The 22,108-nt window shown below is 40.5% G+C and overlaps 1 protein-coding gene across 4 annotated transcripts in view; it reads right to left on the minus strand.

The window, feature by feature from the left end:
- Positions 1 to 15,610: 15,610 nt before the first annotated feature.
- LOC127008872 (nephrin-like) overlaps positions 15,611 to 22,108 on the minus strand; it is a 289,486-nt gene continuing 282,988 nt past the window's right edge. For 3 of the 4 annotated variants that reach the window (XM_050881286.1, XM_050881275.1, XM_050881264.1), the window contains exons 18-20: positions 18,078 to 18,142; positions 15,848 to 15,958; positions 15,611 to 15,696 (exon numbers count right to left, since the gene is read on the minus strand). In XM_050881286.1, the coding sequence (XP_050737243.1) occupies positions 15,893 to 15,958; positions 18,078 to 18,142 (131 nt within the window). In that variant the 3' untranslated portion in view covers positions 15,611 to 15,696; positions 15,848 to 15,892. Of the gene's footprint in view, positions 15,697 to 15,847; positions 15,959 to 18,077; positions 18,143 to 22,108 lie in introns of those variants that run through there. The other variant, XR_007761400.1, reaches the window with a different exon arrangement.

The raw sequence follows: 22,108 nt of genomic DNA on the forward strand, positions 1-22,108 counted from the left end.
GTTGAGAAGATAATCGAGATGGCTTTTAGCAAAACCTGCTGCAGGTGGCACAATTCACTATATTTTGAAATGTGACCCAATTGTCAGAGAGGTGATCCACAAGCATCATGACAAGATAAAACTAGAATGGGGAGTGTATACTGTGAGAGATAGATAGATATGCAATTATATATTATCACTGTCAAAGATACGGCCAGCTTGAGGCCAACTGTACTAACAAGATTAATGGAGAAGCCCCATAATGCTACAAATGTGTCTTATGTGCTGGAGATAATAAATCAAAGGACTGTACCACAGCTGAAAAGAAATACATAATTGTAAAAGGTATAAGGAGCCTGAAATTAACCACTGTTGTGTAGTTTTTCAGACTGCAACTGAGAGAGTTCGTAACATAACTGATCACGGCTACTACTATGGGTTTCACTGGCCGTGTTACACTGTTTTTCGCAAATAATTCCTAAACAAATTGTCGGATCAGTATGGTATTTCAACACCAAGCCTTTTACACCCCTACATAATTTATGGCCCACATAGCATATTGCTATATGTGTTTACGAAGGAGTTTACTCCTGTATATTAAGCCGAAGCCAGGCATGGTCACTAAGGTCGTATGCACATTCGAACGAATGTGGGGTACTCGTCTAGCCCCGCCTACACCCCTACCAACCCCCAGACTATTCCCTCTCTACCCTTATACCTCACCCACCCCCTCCCCGTCTCCCTTAACCCCTTTATCACCGTCCCGCACACGTGTACGTGATAGGGAGGTATGGTACTACATACCATCACGTACATTGGTACGGAATACATTCGGAGTAAATATTAGAATGGTTTTGCTACCTTGTTTGGCGTCTGGGGCGGTGATAGTAGTTACTAAGATGCTCTACTAAAAAAGTAGTGGGCTCCGCCTACTCTGATAGCATGAAATCAGTGAGTGATACGTCATGTCACGCCACGACCGGGGTGGCGTGAACGAAGTGACTTAACGTCCTGCATTGAGGACCGAGGCACAAGCACAACAACCATCAACGATGTCAGGCATGTTGCTCCATTGCCCACGTGGATGCAGGACGGCATTTGTTCTTCGCCATCGATCATAATACTTTCATTTCATAAAAATAATACAATGTATAACATACAGTAACTTCATAATATCCCACAGCATATTTTGTATATTTATTGCCTCAAATGTACTTGATAAAGCTACAACGCCATTATTACCATTAGGCATCAATAAACAAAGATGCAGTGATGCAAAGAAGAACAATTGTGCAATTTATATGGAACCCTGTGGTTATGAACGACACAAGTCAACAAAATAATATAATGTCAACTTGACCATGTTGTGTGATAAATACACTATGTTCTAAAGAAGAACAAGTTATTACAAGAAAGTCAAGGCCACAGGTAATACAAATAGAGCGTGTTCATTCGGCTGGCCATAGGACCTACGTACAGCACATTTGCCTCCTACTACATTTGCGTAAACATGATGTTATACAGTAATGAACAACGTGATATACGTTTTGCCTCCATGAAAGCTTGCAGTACTCCCACGTTACATGTTAAGTAATATTGAAAGCTGCACACACTGCATTACTTAGATGCATACCTATATGACATATGTAGCTATAAGTACAGTACATAAAGTAAACGGTATAACATAATGGAAGAGGCAGGAAATTGAGTAATGAGGGGAGGGGAGGGTAAGGAGGAGACGGGGAGGGATACGAAAGGAGGATGGAGGGGGGAAATATGGGAGGGTGGTGGGGGTGTTTGGGGGGTGGGGACGCGTCCTCTGAAAGTGTAGACGTGACCTCCTGGCTTCGGCTTAATATACAAGAGTAAACTCCTTCGTAAACGCATATAGCAATATAATATGTGGGCCATAAATTATGTAGGGGTGTAAAAGGCTTGGTGTTGAAATACCATACTGATCCGACAATTTGTTTAGGAATTATTTGCGAAAAACAGTGTAACACGGCCAGTGAAACCCATAGTAGTATACGGGACTCAAATATAAACTGTGTCTGTTAAATATTCAGTGAGTTGGAAATAAAACATTGGATATTTGTGATACTATAAAAGAAAAGATTTCGATATTTTAGCGCTAACGAACCATGGTTTAAATGACTGATAATGTCAAGATTACTAGAATAACACCATTAACCTTCAAGAAAGCACAGATGACCCACTCATTCACTAAATCCTGCCTCTTTACAAACATGAGCGAGAATGGAATAAGCTCCCACCTCTAGTGGTCCAGTGCAACACGACTGACACCTTTAAAAACAAGCTCGACCGACACTTAATTCCTTCCATTTAATATTTACTTATGTAAAAATTCCAAGTTTTGGTGCCATTTGATTTATATAATTTAAGTTAGATTTCAGGACAGACCATGCACCTAGTCTAGACCATAGGTTCTGTGTGGTCTGAATATCTATGTAAAATATTGCTGACGACTCCGCAGAGAGCTGCGCTGGCAGTGGAGCGGGGCCTGAAACCATATCAACGGTAAACGTTAAACGGTTTGTAGACATATAACATTATAGATATGTGAGAGGCCAGTGTCACCTTTGCTGCATCTTCTTACCCTCCGTGAATGTTTCATTCAACAATGATTGCTGTTTCCAATAGACAGTTGCCTATGAGGTATGTTGCAGGAATATTGTGAGGGAGCCAATGTTGTGGGACGCCATTTTGGTTGCGATCACCTGATCGACTGTCCGGTTTGGCCTTGGAAGAAGAATATGTGGAGTGGCCCTCAGCGGGCGCCGCTCTTCACTGTGAGGTGAAGCATGGGGGGTAGGGGTGGGCGGAGCTTAGCCGGTGAGCAAGTCCACCCAAACATTGGCTTTCTCCTTCCCAGATCGTGGAAGTAAATGAGTTTGTCTGCCGTATTTCTTCCACATATCATATGTTTTTAGTTATTTAACTGCTGCAGTACATGCACTAAGGATGTATGTACAGGCTTTCATAGAAAAAAACACCAGCATCTCCTTGTCTTTATCCGTAGAGGCTGAGATGAAATGTTCCACACCCGCCTTGACCCGGGCCCTTACACTTCCTCTGTATAGTATTTATTATATAGACTCACTCACTACGAGAAAATAGAAGGAAATATTGGGGCAGGAAGGAAAAAAAATAACCATGCGCAAATAATATAGTCTATATTTGACTCGACAACCGTGTTACACAATCATGCATTTGATTGTTATAGGTATATTTAACCAGTAATGAAGAAAATGCAACATACAGGTCAGGCACCAATTCTTGAGAGGGGTTGGTTACATGTTTTTAGGGAGAGAAATGGTTGTGGAGTGGTGGAGATGTCTTGATCACCAGAGATGAAAAAAAAGACGAGTGGAATAAATAATGGAAGATAACTCCTGTAAGAGAGAGAGAGAGAGAGAGAGAGAGAGAGAGAGAGAGAGAGAGAGAGAGAGAGAGAGAGAGAGAGAGAGAGAGAGAGAGAGAGAGAGAGAGAGAGAGAGAGAGAGAGAGAGAGAGAGAGAGAGAGAGAGAGAGAGAGAGAGAGAGAGAGAGAGAGAGAGAGAGAGAGAGAGAGAGAGAGAGAGAGAGAGAGAGAGAGAGAGAGAGAGAGAGAGAGAGAGAGAGAGAGAGAGAGAGAGAGAGAGAGATTGAAAATGAGGGGAAATGGTAATGAGAATGAGAGAGAGGTAATGAGAATGATAATGAGAGAGAGAATGAGAATGAGAGAGAATGAGAATGAGAATGAGAGAATGAGAAAAATAATGAGAATGAGAGGAAATGAGAATAAGAATGAGAGACAATGAGAATGAAAGAATAAGAATGAGAAAATTTAATGAGAATTAACGTTGTCAGGCAAATAAGTGCCCGTGGGTTGAATCGACTTGAAGGGGGGGGCGGAGTGAAGCCAATGCCAAGACTGCTCCACTTTTGTGACGTCATGCCCTCTCTTCATTCTTCCTCCAAGGGTTTGGCTCACCCTTGGAGAAAGAATACAAGGAGAGGGCATGACGTCACAAAAGTGGAGCATTCTTGGCATTGGATTAGCTCCGGCCCCACCCTCAATTCCACCCATAACATTGCCCACCTGGCCGGACGCGCGACACCCACACACCTCAACATTTTGCCTTCATGCCGGCTTGCTCCGCCTTTGGTTGCGCCCACAGAGGTGGGGATGGCAATAACGTTTCATCGGTAAGACAAAATTATATTTGTGGTGAAACATTATATAGGAGGCGAGAAAACCGAGCTTGAAAAAGAGCGACACTAGAGAATGCGAATGATTCATTGGTGGAAATTTCAAGGAAATTATCTGTAATTCATCTCCCATGGCTTTTACTTACAAACAGGTCACATTACTGGAATGTAGAGGTCTTTGGGTACTATCAGAAGTACAATGAACAAAGTTATTTTGCAAAACATGTAAAATAAGAGTGTAAACCTGGGCAAGTTATCGATTCGGTTCAAACCACGGGCACTCATTTGCCTGACAATGTTAACATTCTCTCTCTCTCTCTCTCTCTCTCATTATCATTCCCCCTCATTTTCAATCTCTCATTCTCATATTCTCATTCTCATATCCTCATTCTCATATTCTCATTCTCATATTCTCATTCTCATATTCTCATTCTCATATTCTCATATTCTCTCATTCTCATATTCTCTCATTCTCATATTCTCTCATTCTCATATTCTCTCATTCTCATATTCTCTCATTCTCATATTCTCTCATTCTCTCATTCTCATATTCTCTCATTCTCATATTCTCTCATTCTCATATTCTCTCATTCTCATTCTCTCATTCTCATTCTCTCCCATACTTATTCTTATTCCCTCTCTCATTCTCTCTCTTTCATTTTAACTCATTCTCTCTCATTCTCTTTCATTCTGATTACCTCATTCCCATTCTCATTCGATCTCTCATTCTCAGTCTTATTATCATTATCATTTTCCTCATTTTCATTCTCTCTCTCTCTCTCTCTCTCTCTCTCTCTCTCTCTCTCTCTCTCTCTCTTTCTCTCTCTCTCTCACACACACACACACACACACACAGGAGTTATCTTCTATTACTTATTCCACTCTTGTAAGTTTTTTTCATCTCTGGTGATCAAGCCAACCACTACTGCACAACCATTTCTCTCCCTAAAAACAGGTAACCAACCCCTCTCAGTAATTGGTGCCTGACCTGTATGTTGCATTTTCTCCATTTAAGCCCGGGTCACACATAGCCGAATCGCTTCCGAAGTCAGCCCGAATTTCATTCGGTATAGATTCGGGCATGTACGGGGCAGTTTTTCAAGGTCAATTTTTTGTCGGTCTGCAATCGGTTTGCATTCGGAAATATGTTTCGAATGCAAACCGAATGTAGACCAACCCCAAACAGAATGCAAATAGAATGCGTTCCGAACTTACACCGAATTCTGAAATTCATTTTTTTTTTACCGAATGCAAATCGAATGTAAACCGATTGCATACAGAATGCAAACCAAATACAAACCAAATCCAGTACGAATCGAAATTTGGGTATATATACCGGTATGTCAATTCTGGATGCGTTTGGTATCGATTCGAGTTGCATTCGGCTTGAATTCTGTTTGCATTCTGAACCCATTCGGAATGCATTCTGATTTGATTCGGTATGCATTCGGATCGTCTGTCAAAATTCGGTTTGGATTCGAAGTACATTCAGAATGCATTCGGAATAGCCATTCCGAATTCTCCCCGAAAGCACACCGAGTCCATACATAATCCATTCCGATTTGAAACAGAGTTTTGACAGTTCTAACGGCCAAAATTCAAAGCTTTTTGGTCCCGAATGCATACCGAACAATCCGAATGCAAACCGAACGCATACAGAATGCATACCGACTCGAATCCGAATTTTCCTCATTCCCGAATCCGTTACGAATATTTCATGTCGCACCAAAAATTCGGCCAACTCTCCGAATCGATTACGAATTGCACGAACTTGTTCAGAATGCAAACCGAACACCCCGAATCGGTGCCCGAATGCAAACCGAATGCAAACAAAATGGCATTCGGGTTCAGATTCGGCTATGTGTGACAGGGGTATTACTGTTTAATATACCTCTAACAATGACATGCATGATTGTGTAAGACGGTTGGTTGATGTCGAGTCAAATATAGACTTATTTGCGTATCTATGTTTTTCTCATTCCTGCCCCAATACTTCCTTCTGTTTTTTCGTAGTGAGTTTTGATTACATCCGAGACGCTCTACATAGAACGCTGTACATCCTTCTACATTAAAAGTAAAGCCATGATATATAATGAATATTATAGAGAGGAGGTGTGAGGGATCAAGGCGGGTGTAGAAATTTTCTTCTCAGCTTCTACGGAATAAAGACAAAGAAATGCTGATGTTTTTTTTTTCTATGAAAACCTGTACATACATCCTTAGTGCATATACTGCAGCAGTTGAATAACTAAAAACCATGTGTAATAATAGCGATGGTCTTGTAATCTTCTAACTAACTGCAGTAGCCTAAAGTATTAGCACTCTACCCATGACTCTACAACAGGCAAAGATCGAACGTCTTTACTGAACTTTGACACAACTGAATCCATTGTGTCAGGGTTCCCCGGTTCAGTGTAAGCATATTCTGGTCCCGTAGTGGAGCCATGGGCAGAGTGGTGATCTTATAGGCTACAGCAGCTAGTTGGGGGGCTACAAGGTCCTCTATATTTTCACACATATCTTGGTGGTGCCCTGAGGAGAGAGAGAGAGAGAGAGAGAGAGAGAGAGAGAGAGAGAGAGAGAGAGAGAGAGAGAGAGAGAGAGAGAGAGAGAGAGAGAGAGAGAGAGAGAGAGAGAGAGAGAGAGAGAGAGAGAGAGAGAGAGAGAGAGAGAGAGAGAGAGAGATTTACATAGATTTACATAGAAAATCAGACCACACAGACCCCATGGTCCAGACTAGGTGGTCTGTCCTTAAACCTAAATGATTTTACATTAATCAGATGGCTTCAAAACGTTGCTTTTCTACTCTAGTTAATATTAAGTTCAAGGAAGTGACGGTCGAGCTTGTTTTTAAAGGAGTCAATCGTGTTACACTGGACCACTGATGGTGGGAGCTTATTCCATTCTCGCACTACAACGTTGGTGAAGAAAAATTTGGTGCAGTCTGAATTTACTTGTCTACATTTGAGTTTTGTGCCATTGTTCCTCGTTCGCAAAGTGTCATCGATCATAAACAATTTTGTTCTGTCTACATTCGTGAAACCATTAAGTATTTTAAAACATTCGATCAGTTTTCCTCGGAGGCGACGTTTCTCAAGAGAGAACATGTTAAGGGTGGAAAGCCTTTCTTCGTAGGATTTGTTGCGCAAGGAAGGGATCATTTTTGTTGCTCGACGCTGAACACCTTCTAGTTTAGCAATGTCCTTTGCATGGTGGGGAGACCAAAACTGTACCGCATATTCCAAGTGGGGTCTGACTAAACTATTGTAGAGCGGAAGTATTACATCTTTATTTTTGAATAAAAAGTTTCTTTTAATGAAGCCCAACATTCTGTTCGCTTTATTTGCTGCATCGATGCATTGATGTGAGAATTTGAGGTTTGACGCGATTTTAATCCCCAGGTCCTTAACGCATTGAACACTTGTGAGTTTAACGCCGCGTATTTCGTAATCGAACTTCTTATTTTTTGTTCCAACTTGAAGGACCTGGCACTTGTCTACGTTAAATGGCATCTCCCATTTATCCGACCAAGCTGAAATTTTGTGCAAATCCTCTTGGAGGCTTTGCCTGTCTTCGTCAGTGAGAACCGAGTTACCAATCTTTGTGTCGTCTGCAAATTTACTAATGCGATTATTGAGTCCAACATCCACGTCGTTGATGTAAATAATGAAGAGCACTGGGCCAAGAACCGAGCCCTGAGGGACGCCACTAGTGACCGGCGCCCACTCTGAGTTAAATCCGTCAATCACAACTCTTTGTTGTCTGTTGCTCAACCAATTCGCGATCCATTGGTTTACTTGACCGTCAATGGCTATTTGCTTTAATTTATATAGTAATTTATGATGTGGGACTTTATCAAACGCTTTCTGGAAATCAAGATAGACTACGTCCACTGATTTGGTTACGTCATAAATTGAGAAGAGATCGTTATAAAAGGTCAGTAGGTTTGACAGGCAGGATCTTTTATTACGGAAGCCATGTTGTGAATCCCCAATTAATGAGTGGCTTTCGAGGTAACTCACAATTTTGTCTCTAATTATGCTCCCGAGTAGCTTACCTACAATTGAAGTTAGACTAATGGGTCGGTAGTTACCTGGTATTTTTTTGTCTCCTTTCTTAAAAATCGGTGTCACGTTAGCCTTTTTCCAATCCGAAGGGACGATGCCTTGTCGCAAGGACATATTGAATGCGGTAGTGAGGGAGGAGAGTATTTCGCTCTTTGTTCTTAAAGCAGTATAGGATATACTTTGTCGGGTCCGGGACTTTTATTTGTTTTAAGTGAATGGAGAGCTTTAAGGACTTCATCGGTTGTTATTTCAAAATTAGGCAATGCATGCTCGAGATTTACAATAGTACTGGTGTTGTTGGTAGCGAGAGGAGGACTGTTAGTATTAAACACCGAGGAAAAGTAATTGTTTAAGAGGTTTGCAATGTGTTGGTTGTCAGTCACTAGTGCACCGTCGCTGTTTGTTAAAGGTCCAATACCACTTTTGATCGCCTTTCTGTTGTTTATGTAACTGAAGAAAGATTTCGGATTATTTTTACAGTTGGCTGCAATATTTTCTTCATATCTACGCTTTGCCTGACCTACTAGTCTTTTTACTCGTCGCCTGGCATCATTATAAAGTCTAATGTTTTCGGGCGTGCTTTGTTCTTTCTTTAACCTGTAAAACAATTTTCTCTCATTGACTGATTGTTTAATTTCGCTATTAAACCACGGTGGGCTTTTATTAGTGTTAATTCGCTTCTCGCACAAGGGGACGTATGTGTTCTGCTGAGTGAGTAAGTGATTTTTAAAGCTTAGCCAGGCTTCCTCTACGTTGCCATCATCTGATAGTTGTATTTCTGTTAGTTTTTGTCGGATTTCTACGAAGTTAGCTCTTTTGAAATTGGGCACCTTTACTTTATTTTCAGTCACTGATGATTGAGCTCTAGATAATTTTCTTCTAGAAATTCGATCATTCTATGTGACTCGCCTTCTGTACCTGACAGTGTCGCCCAGTCGATATGGGGGAGGTTAAAGTCTCCTAATATCAGTGAGTCGTTGTTATTAAGTGACTGCCTTAAGACGCTGTACATTTCAAGAGAGAGAGAGAGAGAGAGAGAGAGAGAGAGAGAGAGAGAGAGAGAGAGAGAGAGAGAGAGAGAGAGAGAGAGAGAGAGAGAGAGAGAGAGAGAGAGAGAGAGAGAGAGAGAGAGAGAGAGAGAGAGAGAGAGAGAGAGAGAGAGAGAGAGAGAGAGAGAGAGAGAGAGAGAGAGAGAGAGAGAGAGAGAGAGAGAGAGAGAGAGAGAGAGAGAGAGAGAGAGAGAGAGAGAGAGAGAGAGAGAGAGAGAGAGAGGGGGGGGGGCATGTAAATGGATTACCTGATTGAGGGTGGACGTCGTATTTATGGGTGGGGTGCTGTACGGTAGGGGTGTGGCACTGCTGGCATAGTGGTGGAAAACAAAAGTAAACAACTGTGCAGCGTGGGCATTTCAAATCTTATGGTGGTTGGATTTTCAGTAACTTTTTAAATCAATTTTCTTGGATTATTTAAAAATTTTGACCAGCCACATTTTTGCCGGATTATTTGGGTTTCTGGATATCTGGGAACCAGATGGTTGGTGTTTTACTGTATTACTAATATTATTGGCCTGGTCGTAAGTGTGAGTGGTCATAAGTTGTATACGTCGTACCTTGACGACTACCTGTATAGCGTATGCCCCAACCTTTGATACACTCACAAAGGACAGTTGCAATGAAACAGTGGAGGCTTCAAGAGGTGAGGTGGAATGACCATCTTGTTAGCTTCATGGACAAAGGTGACAGCATCTTTAGTCAAGGCATCCATCCAAGCAGGCTTTGACATAGGGTGAATGAAGTTCACTTTCATTTGCTGCCCAGCACTTTGAAAATATTCCTGTTGAATATAGACAATATCAGAGATGTAAAACACTGAAATAACAGTAAAAGTTTAACAATAAACCCTCAATAAATTGGACTAATTAGGAGGAAAACTGATCTGAGATATCCCAGTATTAGATTATCCTAAGATTAGCTTTCCAAAGCGAAGCTGTTACACATATCACCAGCAACTTTGATAAATTCTTACAAAAAAAATTAAGACACCATAAAGAAGCTGGAGTAGTGCGATCATATTAATATAAATTCATACAGCTCCGGAGTTCATAGGAGTACAGTCACGTGCAGCGCAGCGGTGAGTGAGTGTAGCTGGATTTGTTTGTATAGCTGCAAACAAACACAGTATGAAGTACGCCATGTGTGTTGGGAAAGCTAGTTTAAGGTATGTGTTACATCTGGTGCACATAAATCTAATTATCAATGAATTTCAAAATTAATTTAGCTATTGGTTGTGTGTGTCAATACGTTAAAAAAGAATCGACCAATGACCGGCTCTTGCTCTGCGCCAAGGAGGGTTTAGGAAGGACAGCACATGATAGGCTCCTAACAGCTTTGTTTTAAAGTGACATGGTTCAGATTCAAGCCAAATAACCAGATCTTCGTCTGACGTACAACATCTAACCAGATGCTGTCTGATCTGTCCTGCATTTTGGTCCAGTTTACAGATATGTGTCTGAAGCCCTGAAAAGTTTGATTTATCCAATATCTGGAATATAGAGTTTCAGTTTATAGACTATTTGGGTTTATTTGTAGATACTGTTTGGGCTGACCAAGTTTCACTGCTAACATTTGCAAACTTTGGATTCAGACGTCAGATTTTCATTATTTGCAAACTGTCATAAAGGCAGCTGCCACACAAGGTGGTGGCCGAGTGGTCACGGTGCTGGTGCTGGTGCTGTGTACATGGCTGTCCCTTGTACTGATCTGTCCCTGCTTTCTTTATAAACAAAAAAGCGGACCGCTATATACACGGATCCGTGTACACAGTTGGTCGTGTGTATATGGATATCCCACCAGTGTTTTCAAGAGCGGGAGGGCATATTGGTTTATTCTTACATAGGAAAACATTAATGAATCCAATACAGCGCTCTGATTTGTAATAAGTGAAGTGAAGGGCCATTAAATAACCTTTATGCAGTGATTCAGGGGTAAATTTACGGGAAATAGCATCTTGCTAATTTCAAAACAAAACTATCTTGATGTGCATATGATAATTGTTTGGGGCAGATTGCATTATTTTATATTGGTGGTTAGGGTCCATCTCCTGCCCGCAGGATATTTCTGAACTGCCACATAAGGACATTTCTGAACGAAATTGAATGCATCATAATTTTATATCATAAGCTCAAAACTGCCACATAAGGGTAAATTTGTGTTTAATGACATTCCACTTGCCTAAAGACGAAACCATTAAACTTTTCCTTTGGTTGCTTGTGAGGTTTGGTGGATATTGTCCATTCAACAAAAGATACCGTAAAGGGCCTATTTCATCTCTAAATTTGGCCAGTTTTTTCCCGTAAATCTGCTGCCATGTTATAGGGGGACACCTGCGTACAACTTTGTTTATTAACAAGTCTTTGTTTGTAAATATTCGCTTCTGAGCATGCGCAGTCCGCGCGAAGATAACTCCATACAAAGGGACAGCTACTTATACAACAACAGCGTGGTGAGGCCGAGAGCCTTGCCCACCGATGCACGCTGGCAATTTTCAACCATTGTCGAGTGGCGAATGATTACTCACATTCTGCTCAAATCTTCAGTTAACCCAAACTGTAGTGACTTCGTTCAAGTGGAGCACTAGGGAGCAGCATGGACCAAGCAACAGTCATACATCACGGCAGCCACTATAAATAAAATTCACCTGCACGACTAACAGGCTGGGATCACCCAAAAAAGCCTACTGGCGCTACTTGCAGCACCTAAGAAAAATAATGATGTACATATCAATTAAATGAATACATGTGTACTGCCTTTAGAGTTGCTAAGGAGTAAGATAAAAATATCACATGCTTATGTGTGATTCAGCTTGCAATTGCATTAGGCAATAAAAACTGACATTATGCTTCTGAACAACTATTACCTGTAGGTTCTTGAAGTCCTCTATGAAGATTGTGTAACTGTTATAATAGCTGTCAATCACTGCTGGGTCCAGGAGGTGCTCTGGATAGCTTACAGCAAGACATGTTGTTTAGCTGAAAATCAGAGTTAACATGCTTATGCTTTCACACTTAATCTTTCCTCAATAAACACATAGGTACGCATCCGCCTGCTTGCCCAGAAAACTGGGCCATACTGCTGTAAAGAACATGGCAAAGATTATTAATCTAACATCATACATGACCCTAACTAATGCCTCGCACCCCTTAGAATCATAGGTAAGCTATGGTTCACAGGAAAAAAAAGTAATGTACCCCAGACGCAGATTGCAAAATTAATTAGCTCTCTCCGTATCGATGACCCTTTGAGCCTGTGGTGTGTAAGAATCCATTACTCCAGGACATGGGTCAATGTGAAGTCCTGGATTGCCACAGTTTACCTTCCCCAGGTTTCCCCAGGATGAGCAGCTGGGTGAGCTGAACGCCGACTGCCCGGGCCAGGATATAAACGAGGTGTAGCTACATCTACACAAGTACAAAAAATGGAGTAATGTCACATTTCCTACACATAGTCCGTTAAGGCCCGTCCACACGATCGAGCAGTGCCCTCGAGCACAGGCGAGCGGTCTGCCCGTTGACGGGCTTACCGCTTGTGCCCGCTGAAAACTCGCTTGTGCCCGTTGAAAATCTAGTAGTTTTTCAGCGGGCACAAGCGGTAAGACCGTCAACGGGCAGACCGCTCACCTGGGCACTGCTCGATCGTGTGGACGGGCCTTTATATTTCCAACACAACATCTGTCCAGCACATTTCTTACACAAAAACTGAGTACCCAGCATATCTCCTACACAAAACGGTGCACCCGGCATAACTCCTACAGTTTCACTGTCATATCTCCTACATTCTGCGATTACATAGAATGTCCGAAAGTGAAGCGCAAACGAATGTGCTGGATATGTAAAGGAAACAGATGGATTATGCCAGAAAATCTTGGAGAATATTTATCTCTTAAAAGCAACATACGTATATAAAACGAAACTATGAAAGAATGCAATACAGGTAGTTCGTTGTTTCTGGAAGCATTTCGGAGGTACCAGAATCCCGAGTTGTCCTCGTAAGCCGCTGCGCTGAAGCGGATGTTACCCTCAATCCTTGCATGCTTGGGTCAGGATCTTAGCCAGGATGACTGTTGCTGTCCGTATATGTGTGTACCAGACGAATGGAGAAAAATAGTGTTGGGTCTAGCTTAAAATCAACTCAACTCGACTTTTGTCTGAACATCAACTCGATTGTTCTCCCTATTTAAGGTAGATTCAGGTTCAAAACTTTAAATCAAGCATGAATTAACTCAAACTCGTTGCTTTTGTTGGTGCGAGTGAAATCGACTTCCATTCCTATTTTGGGTCGACTCTGGGTCGAAATTTCGAGTCACACACCCACGCACACCTCTCTTGACCCTCACGGGGTCAAGACGTGTCACTTGGCGCTCCCCATAGCAGCCACAGGGTCAGTTTGTTGACCCTTTTTCTTTTTCTTTTTCTTCTCCTTCGCTCCCCATTCCCCCGCCCCTTCCCATTGTTTTCAAGGTACTCATTATTACAAAGAACACTCGTGAAATGTTGTGACATTATACAGACATACAGTGAGTGCAGTGTGTTAGTGGTGCTGGAAGGGTAGTGAGAGCTGTGTCGCCAACACAACACCGAGGACACGCTCAAGCTCCGGAGGACGAAATCACCCAGCAGCAGAGGAAGGTCAGTTCAGGTGGCAGGCAGTGAGGCAGCCTCGTCACTCAGGTTTGGAGCAAGATGTACGGCACCTTCATTTAACGCTGTGCACTTGTTCCGAGAAACATATAACAACCAACCGGCCAGCAACCACCACCTGTGTCTCGCCGGCCCGAGCTTAGCACCTCTTTACTAAGCCTGGGTTTCCCTGAGTGACATCCCAGATACTGCCCACCTGCATCCCTCTGGAACCTGCCACCTGAACCCATCCTACCTTTTTTTTTTTTTTTTTTTTTTTTTTTTTACGTTGCGGCCTATTGCGCCGGTAGGCTTCTTCTCGGTGGATCCTGATGGTCGGTCCAAGGCTTCTTACCGGTGGGTCCTGATGGTCGGCCCAGCCCGTTCTGGCGCAGGCGAGTGTTTATAGTGGCGCCATCTTGCATTGGCTCATGCTGCTCTCCCGGAGCTCATCTTTGATCCTAGAATCTAGAGTCCGGGTTGATAGGTGGTCTACGGGACAGCATGTGGGTAGTTTTAAGCCACTCGGCGGCGGCTGAAAAATCCCAGCTTGGTGGCACCGGTCGGGGATTGAACTCGCGTCCTCCTGAACGCGGGGCCGTCTCGCTATCCGTTCAGCACTTGACCTCACCGCCATCTGGAAGAATCAGCCCCTTCGCCCCCCCGGCACCACCCCACTGCACTCCATCCCACCCAACCCCTCCCGTCACCCCTATCTTTCCCACAGACAAGTCTGACCACCGTTTTCCATCCCCCTTCTCTTTTTATACTGGTTCTCGTTAGCGAAATTTTCTTAAATGTTAAATGTATTTATAAAATGTAAATTTTCAGCCTGACGGCTGCCGTATACTTGAATAAACCGTATATTATTATTATTATTATTATTATTATTATTATTATTATTATTATTATTATTATTATTATTATTATTATTATTATTACACACACACACACACTCACACCTCGACATTTCTTCTAATTAGGGTTGACTCAGGGTCAAAACTTTCAAGTCTAACACAACTTAATTCCAACGCACTGGCTTTCGTGGTGTAGGAAATATGACTGGAGCCCTGTAGGAAGGCTCGCTGCCTTTCATGGTGTAGGACAGAGGTTCCCAAACTTGACCATACCAAGGGCCCCCAGACATGATGAGTCTCAGCCGAGGACCCCCAACCGAACAAAATTTATCATTACCAGACCGGGATAACCAGTACTACCCAGTACAACGTAGTACATTTAATATTTCCTTATTCCTGCCGAAGTATCGATGCCTACCACCGACACTAGGATGAAAGATAATTAATTATATATTTTTTATTGTATATATATTTTTTCTGGAGAGCTGAAAAATATTGATTTCTTTCATTGCGTCGCAGACCTCCGTTTGGGAACCTCTGGTATAGGAAATGTGACTGGAGCCCTGTAGGAATTGTGACAATAGATTTTTGTGTGCAGATGTGCTGTATCAATGTAGGAAATATGTCACTACTCGCAAAACTGCTAAAGTCGTAGATGTGACGTATAGAAAATGTGTCATGAGAAATGTGGCACACACGTGTGTGTGTGTGTGTGTGTGTGTGTGTGTGTGTGTGTGTGTGTGTGTGTGTGTGTGTGTGTGATAATTTGGATGGGATGACATCTGTTACAGCATCATATAAACAGTACCTTTTCTGTGAGCTGTGCCTTTATTTCCAGTGGATACCAACGGCTGCTTGTTATGTTGGAGCGAAGTGTGTCTCGAATCAGATTGAATATGGCATGCAGCTGAAAAAATATCACATTTATACACAACACACATTTGTACACACACAATAAATAAAATCCTCAAAATGTCAACATTAAGCTCATTTACCTGAAAGTTTGTTTCATAATGATCAATGTAAAACAAACGAAACATGTTAATGCCATGACTTACAATGTGAGAGTTTTCTGCCATGCTTTATATATGTTTAGACTGCGTTCATACGGGAGGATTTTGTGGTTGACTTAAGGCAAAACTCCCACTGTTCCATGGGCTCTTGCCTTCCTTCATGGGGAGAGAAAACATATTATTGGTGCATTTTCATTTGGTGGTATAGGAGTAATTGCTTCAAGGATAAACTATCTTAAAGAAGTAGATATTCATGAATGAAAGGTCATATACTGTAAATGAAGGAACCTTGAATATAACATTTCTATTTACTAATTACAAAGCTGAACTTTCTATCAGTGACAGTTTTGATGTGTGAATCACAGAACTTTATCTTCATGTCATGCAACACTGCTGTAGATAATTTTTTTCATAATTTAAAGTGGAAGAAATAGGTTATCATACGTACTGACAATACATATATGCTGTAAGTTAGGCTTCACTACTTCTTAATTCTTTAAATAGCTGTAACTGTCAAGCCAGTAATTTTTTTAAGAAACTTCTTTACAAAAGTAACTATTTACTGCAGAGTTACAGACTTGAACAGCAACATATATTACGCATTATAATATTAAACATTAAATGTATTTAACCATGGTAAACAAGAGACTTACCTCTAATCTTATCTCTAATACACTATGTTTATTTGTACTCGCGAAACCTGAGGTTCATTATGACAAAACACAGGTTGATATAAATACAACCTTTAAAACCATCTTAACAGCACTGTGTACACTCATATAAAAGTTGAACGTTTACAATATATATATATATATATATATATATATATATATATATATATATATATATATATATATATATATATATATATATATATATATATATATATATATATATATGATTCCACAACACTTTCGAATCAGTTCTTGGTAGCTCATTTAATACACACATGAAAAAGAATAGGAAGAACATTACACTGCGACAATAGTGATGTTTTAAGAGATGCTTGGGTTTAATATGATCTGGGTACCAACAACACTATAAAGGGTAGAATCTGGTAAGGTTATGAAATCCCTTGATTATTTTTTATAACAAGCCAGTAGTCTTAATTCTCCAATATGTTTGGCATACTAATACTCTGAGCATTACAGAAATTTGAAACTGATTGTTCAATAGTTTTTTCTATGTCAATTTGTTACGTTCTTTTATGAACTTACCTGTTGCTCATTTCCGCAAAAAATATACTTTACATTATTCCTAACAATCACAAGTGAGATTATTTAGCAATACATTTTTCAACAAAATATAAAAAAGTGAAAAAATTTGAAATGAAAAGTTTAGAAAGTTTTTGTATACTATGACAAACCCGTGACCGCCTCTTCCGGTCAGGAGGAATGGCACCAGATTCCTAAATAGCAGTCAAGACCGCATGCAACCTGTAGATCATGGCCTCAGCTCCAGCTTTGAGCAGCTCCGCAGTGACGTTACATATACCAGGTGCCTTTTCATTCCTTAACTTTGCCACAGCCTCTCTAACCTCGTCAAGACAGAGTGGGCTTTCGTTGATGGGTGGATCAGCATTCGTCACATGCAACCTAGCAACTTTAAGCTGCCCACTTGGCGGGTCCGCCGTGTATAACTGCATTCAGGGTACTCGGTCAAACGAGCCCTCTGCCCATCCATGTTCGACACTAAGCAGCCATCTGCTGTTTGGATAGGGTTCACCTGTGAGGGAGGCTCGGAGCGGATCATCTTCAGGTCATTCGCATTTAAATGCCTCTCAACCTACTCAACTAGACCCCTGACAGACCTCTCCTTGTCTCTCCTCAGGTATATGAAAAAAATTAAATAAATAAATAAATAAGTAAATAAATAAAAAGAAAACATGGTAAGCGGAGTCAGGAGTAGGGAGGTGTGACTTGAGTATGGTGTGACTTGAGAGGTCACAATACGGGAGAATAGAGGAAAGTGTGAAGGTATGAGTGTGAAAGACTGACAGAATTTAAAGTACTACATGCAAACATTAGAGAAGCTGTGCACATGAGTTGTGTAGTTAGTGAGGTCAGACAATGCAAACATTAATGAATGCTGGATTTGTTTAAAGACTAAGTGATATTGTGCTCTAAGAATGACGTATACAACAAAACTGACTGATTAGAGTACACAAGAAAAGAAACCAGGGAGAATGAAAGGCAGGGGGAGGTCAGCGCTAGTTGCATGGTATGGGAGGTTGACTGGCAGGTCAGGTCAGGCAAGAGGTCAATTAGACACTGACCGTTCTGGGCTCGCGGTGCGCCTCAAGGCTGATCGTTGGAACCTCGAAGTGGACATTGTCATCATCTGTGGCAGTGGAGACAGGCGGAGCGTTAGTGTGGGACTGAGACATTGACAGTCAATGAGTAGATACATCACTGTTAAGATGTATAGATAACATATACCACACAGAAATAGATGAATAGAAACATATGTATTCAGAGAAAGGGAAAGAGAAAAAAATACATGACAGTCATGGTAATGTGGCACAGACACTGCAATGGTATCCTGATTTAACTGGTCCAGGCAAGCTTTAATAGATTTACAAAGCATTATAATTATTATGCAAGTACATGTCACTATTTTTTTACAATTATTATTATTATTATTATTATAATTATTACTTGTATTATTATTATGATCATTAGAATAATAATAATTATTATTATTATTATTATTATTATTATTATTATTATTATTATTATTATTATTATTATTATTATTATTATTATTATTATTATTATTATTATTATCATTATTATCATCATCATCATTATTATTATTATTATGATGATGATTACCATTAACATTATTGTTCTTCTTCTTCTTATTATTATTAGTGTTGTTATTGCTATTATTATTATTATAATCATAATTATTATTGTTATTATTGTTATTATTATTATTATTATTATTATTATTATTATTATTATTACTATTATTATCGCTTCCGTGGTCTAGTGGTCAGCATGCCTGGCTATGACTCCTAGGGCTCAGGTTCGAATCCCTGCCCGGGTAGTGGGCATGCAGCTCACCCAGCTGTTCATTCTCTCTTTCTAGCTGGCCGGTAAATGGGTACCTGGGGAAACCTGGTGAAGGTAAACTGTGGCAATCCTGGATATCACATTGGCCCGTGTCCCGAGGTAATGGGTTCTTACCTACCACAGGCTCAAAGGGCCAACGGTTCGGAGATGAGTACGGCAGCCACGCGCAGCTATATTGTATGCACCCACATTTACCTTTATGAGTATTATTGTTATTTGCTATTAATATTATTATCATTACCATTTTTATTATTATTTATTATTTATTATTTATTATTTATTATTTATTATTATTTATTATTATTATTATTATTATTATTATTATTATTATTATTATTATTATTATTATTATTATTATTATTATTATTATTATTATTATTATTGCTATCATTACAATTATTATTATTTTTATTTTATTATTATTATTATTATTATTATTATTATTATTATTATTATTATTATTATTATTATTATTATTATTATTATTATTATTAACCTTATCATCAACATCTTCGTACTAGTTATATTAATGACCATATTCTCAAACATTTTTAGGCCTACACCAACATTTGTTAAGGCTTTTGTAGAGGTTGTGGGTATTACCATGGTAGTTTTATTAGTCTTGTGATAGTTTGACAAAGCTTCTGTACCATGAGTATACATCTCCTTTGGGCCTTTCATGATGCGAAACATTTGTCGTGAGAATCGAAAGCATATGAGAGTATGGGCCAGACATTACATGGGGAACTAGTAAATATTAGCAAGGACTAATCAGTGGTGTGCGGTGATGGATGAAGGTGAGCAGACATAAATCACAAATCAAGGTTAGTTTAGTGCAGGCAACAAGCATTAGTATTTACACACGGTGTTCATATATGGAGAAAACATGCACAACAAGACCTATAAACAATTCCATAAACTTGAAACTTTCATTTCCACTTCCTAAACCTCTCCCATCCTCCAGTTAAAAGTAAAGAAAGCTCAATGGTAGCTCAGTGGTAGAGTTCTGCGCTTCCAGGCTTCACGGTCTGGCAGGCGGAGGTTCATGCCCTGCTCAGCCCCGGGATTTTTACACTGAAAGATGAGCGGTTATTGTCTCCCCTTAAGCAAGGGGCATGGGGTGTGTGGTGTGTGAAGGTCCCGGCAGTAACTAGAGATCGATTTTAATGAGCTTGCTTGAGTCGGGATGATACTTGCTGGCGATGACGAGCCCAGCTCGTGATTAGGCGAAGATACATACGAAAACCAATAACTCATTCAATCAAGCATTTTATATAAAAAGATAACAAAAAATAAATACAGATTGCCGAGAACATTGTTCTGAAGCTAAGGATGAAACGTTCAGTATTTTTCATAACTGTAACAGTTGAAAAGTTGAGAGGCGAGTTAAACATTGATAGACTTGGAGACCAAAGACAAGGCAATGGAGATGCCGCGCTCGAGTGCAAGAGTCTAGTTGATTGTGTGACAAAAGTTCTTTGTATCACGGCACGCCTACTGCTCTTCCCTGACCTCGAACCGACTCGTCTGTCACCAGACAACAGTCTCAGCGCAGGATATCATGTCAATAATTTATAGCCAGACACCTGGACATCGGATGTGGATGGAGATTCAGACGCCACCCGGAAGTTACAATTCGGTTCTTCACTGAGCTCGACCTGCCATCTGGTGGCCCGGGTGGAACTACACACACACAAAAAAAAAAAAAAAAAAAAATGCGGCGTGCGTCTAAATAATGTTTCTTACTAGTTTTTCACTAGTATTTAGAAATTACATTTTTCTCATAGCTACAATGTAGAGACACTTGACTTGCTAGTAGTATTTAAGAAACGGGGAAATGCAAGAAATAGGAAATTAAAATATATTTTTCCCACATAAACAATCGTCACATGCTATAAGTTGTTCTTTTAAAGTTTTATATAGTGAATGTGATATTATAAGATGCTAAAGATATATGTATTATGATTTAAATAAAAAATATGAAATAAGTTTAATACTTGCTGCCGGCAGCGTACGATATGTTTAGCAGCAGTGTAAACAACCTCCCGTGCGCTGATTGGAGAGACAGAGGAATGCATCGTGTTGAGGCAGCGGCATGCCAGCCGGAGGAATGTTGAGTGGCAAAATTTTCAACACTACCTTACACCACTATATTGTAACAGACTGAGAGCATGACACCGTAGTGAACTTGTTTGACTTCTCTCTTCTTGCATGAAGGAAACATTTACCCACGAGGCCACATGGATGCATTCCTATTAACCACGGGATGGAGCGTTGTAGGATTATTTTCCCAACAATGTTCATTATAAAGACATGAAAAATGTACATCACTCTCACTTTTTGGTGTAAACATGATAGTGACCACTATAATTCTGATATGTTGCTAGTTTGGTACAGAAAAATGTAAATTAAGCCTCGTTGGACCCCAGCACGCCGCATGTTTGGCTCTGGCAGAGGCTCCAGCAGGGCCACCAGATGACAGGTGAGCTCAGTGAAGGACAGAATTAGGCGTCTTCCGTATTAATATTTTGTCAAGCTCTTTCTTTTCTTTTTAGCTGTACACTATTTTTCCTATTCTAATTATTCATCTTTGGTATGAATATATTTCTCAATACTTATTTGATATATTCAGCACTAACATTATCATTCTCTCTCTCTCTCTCTCTCTCTCTCTCTCTCTCTCTCTCTCTCTCTCTCTCTCTCTCTCTCTCTCTCTCTCTCTCTCACGTGAGAGCAGCCTTCAGAGACGTCCTTCTTGGCGCCCTACCAGCCTCCCGCCTCCCCCGCTTACTTGGAATTTCTGATTTGTGGCGCTGATTGTGCCGGCAGACACGACCCAACCAAACTAGCAAGGCAGGCGCGGCCATGAAAAACAAGTTACGATATTGCATTTGGGCACACCATTGCATTAATATTTCTTTTCATTACACCTGTCTCCCCTTATTCGTGGGGGTTAGGGCACACGGGCCACCGAGAGTAGTGAGTTTCCTTGAATGTTTGACGCGCCACCTAAAACAAGACTCTAGACCCGCAAAAAAACTCCGTAATTCTACAAATACACACTGTAACTAATAAAGCATTTCCGCTACTAAAAGCAGCATAATATATCATAAGAAGCATTATTCCTCAGCTTTACGTACTATAAACTGTACTGTAGTTTACACAATTTTTTTTTAAAAATATGTAGTCATTGAAATCTCTCTTAACTGTTGAGTCGTCGTCATAAAGT

This window comes from Eriocheir sinensis, chromosome 4, assembly GCF_024679095.1.
Source record: "Eriocheir sinensis breed Jianghai 21 chromosome 4, ASM2467909v1, whole genome shotgun sequence".
Lineage (NCBI taxonomy): Eukaryota > Metazoa > Arthropoda > Malacostraca > Decapoda > Varunidae > Eriocheir > Eriocheir sinensis.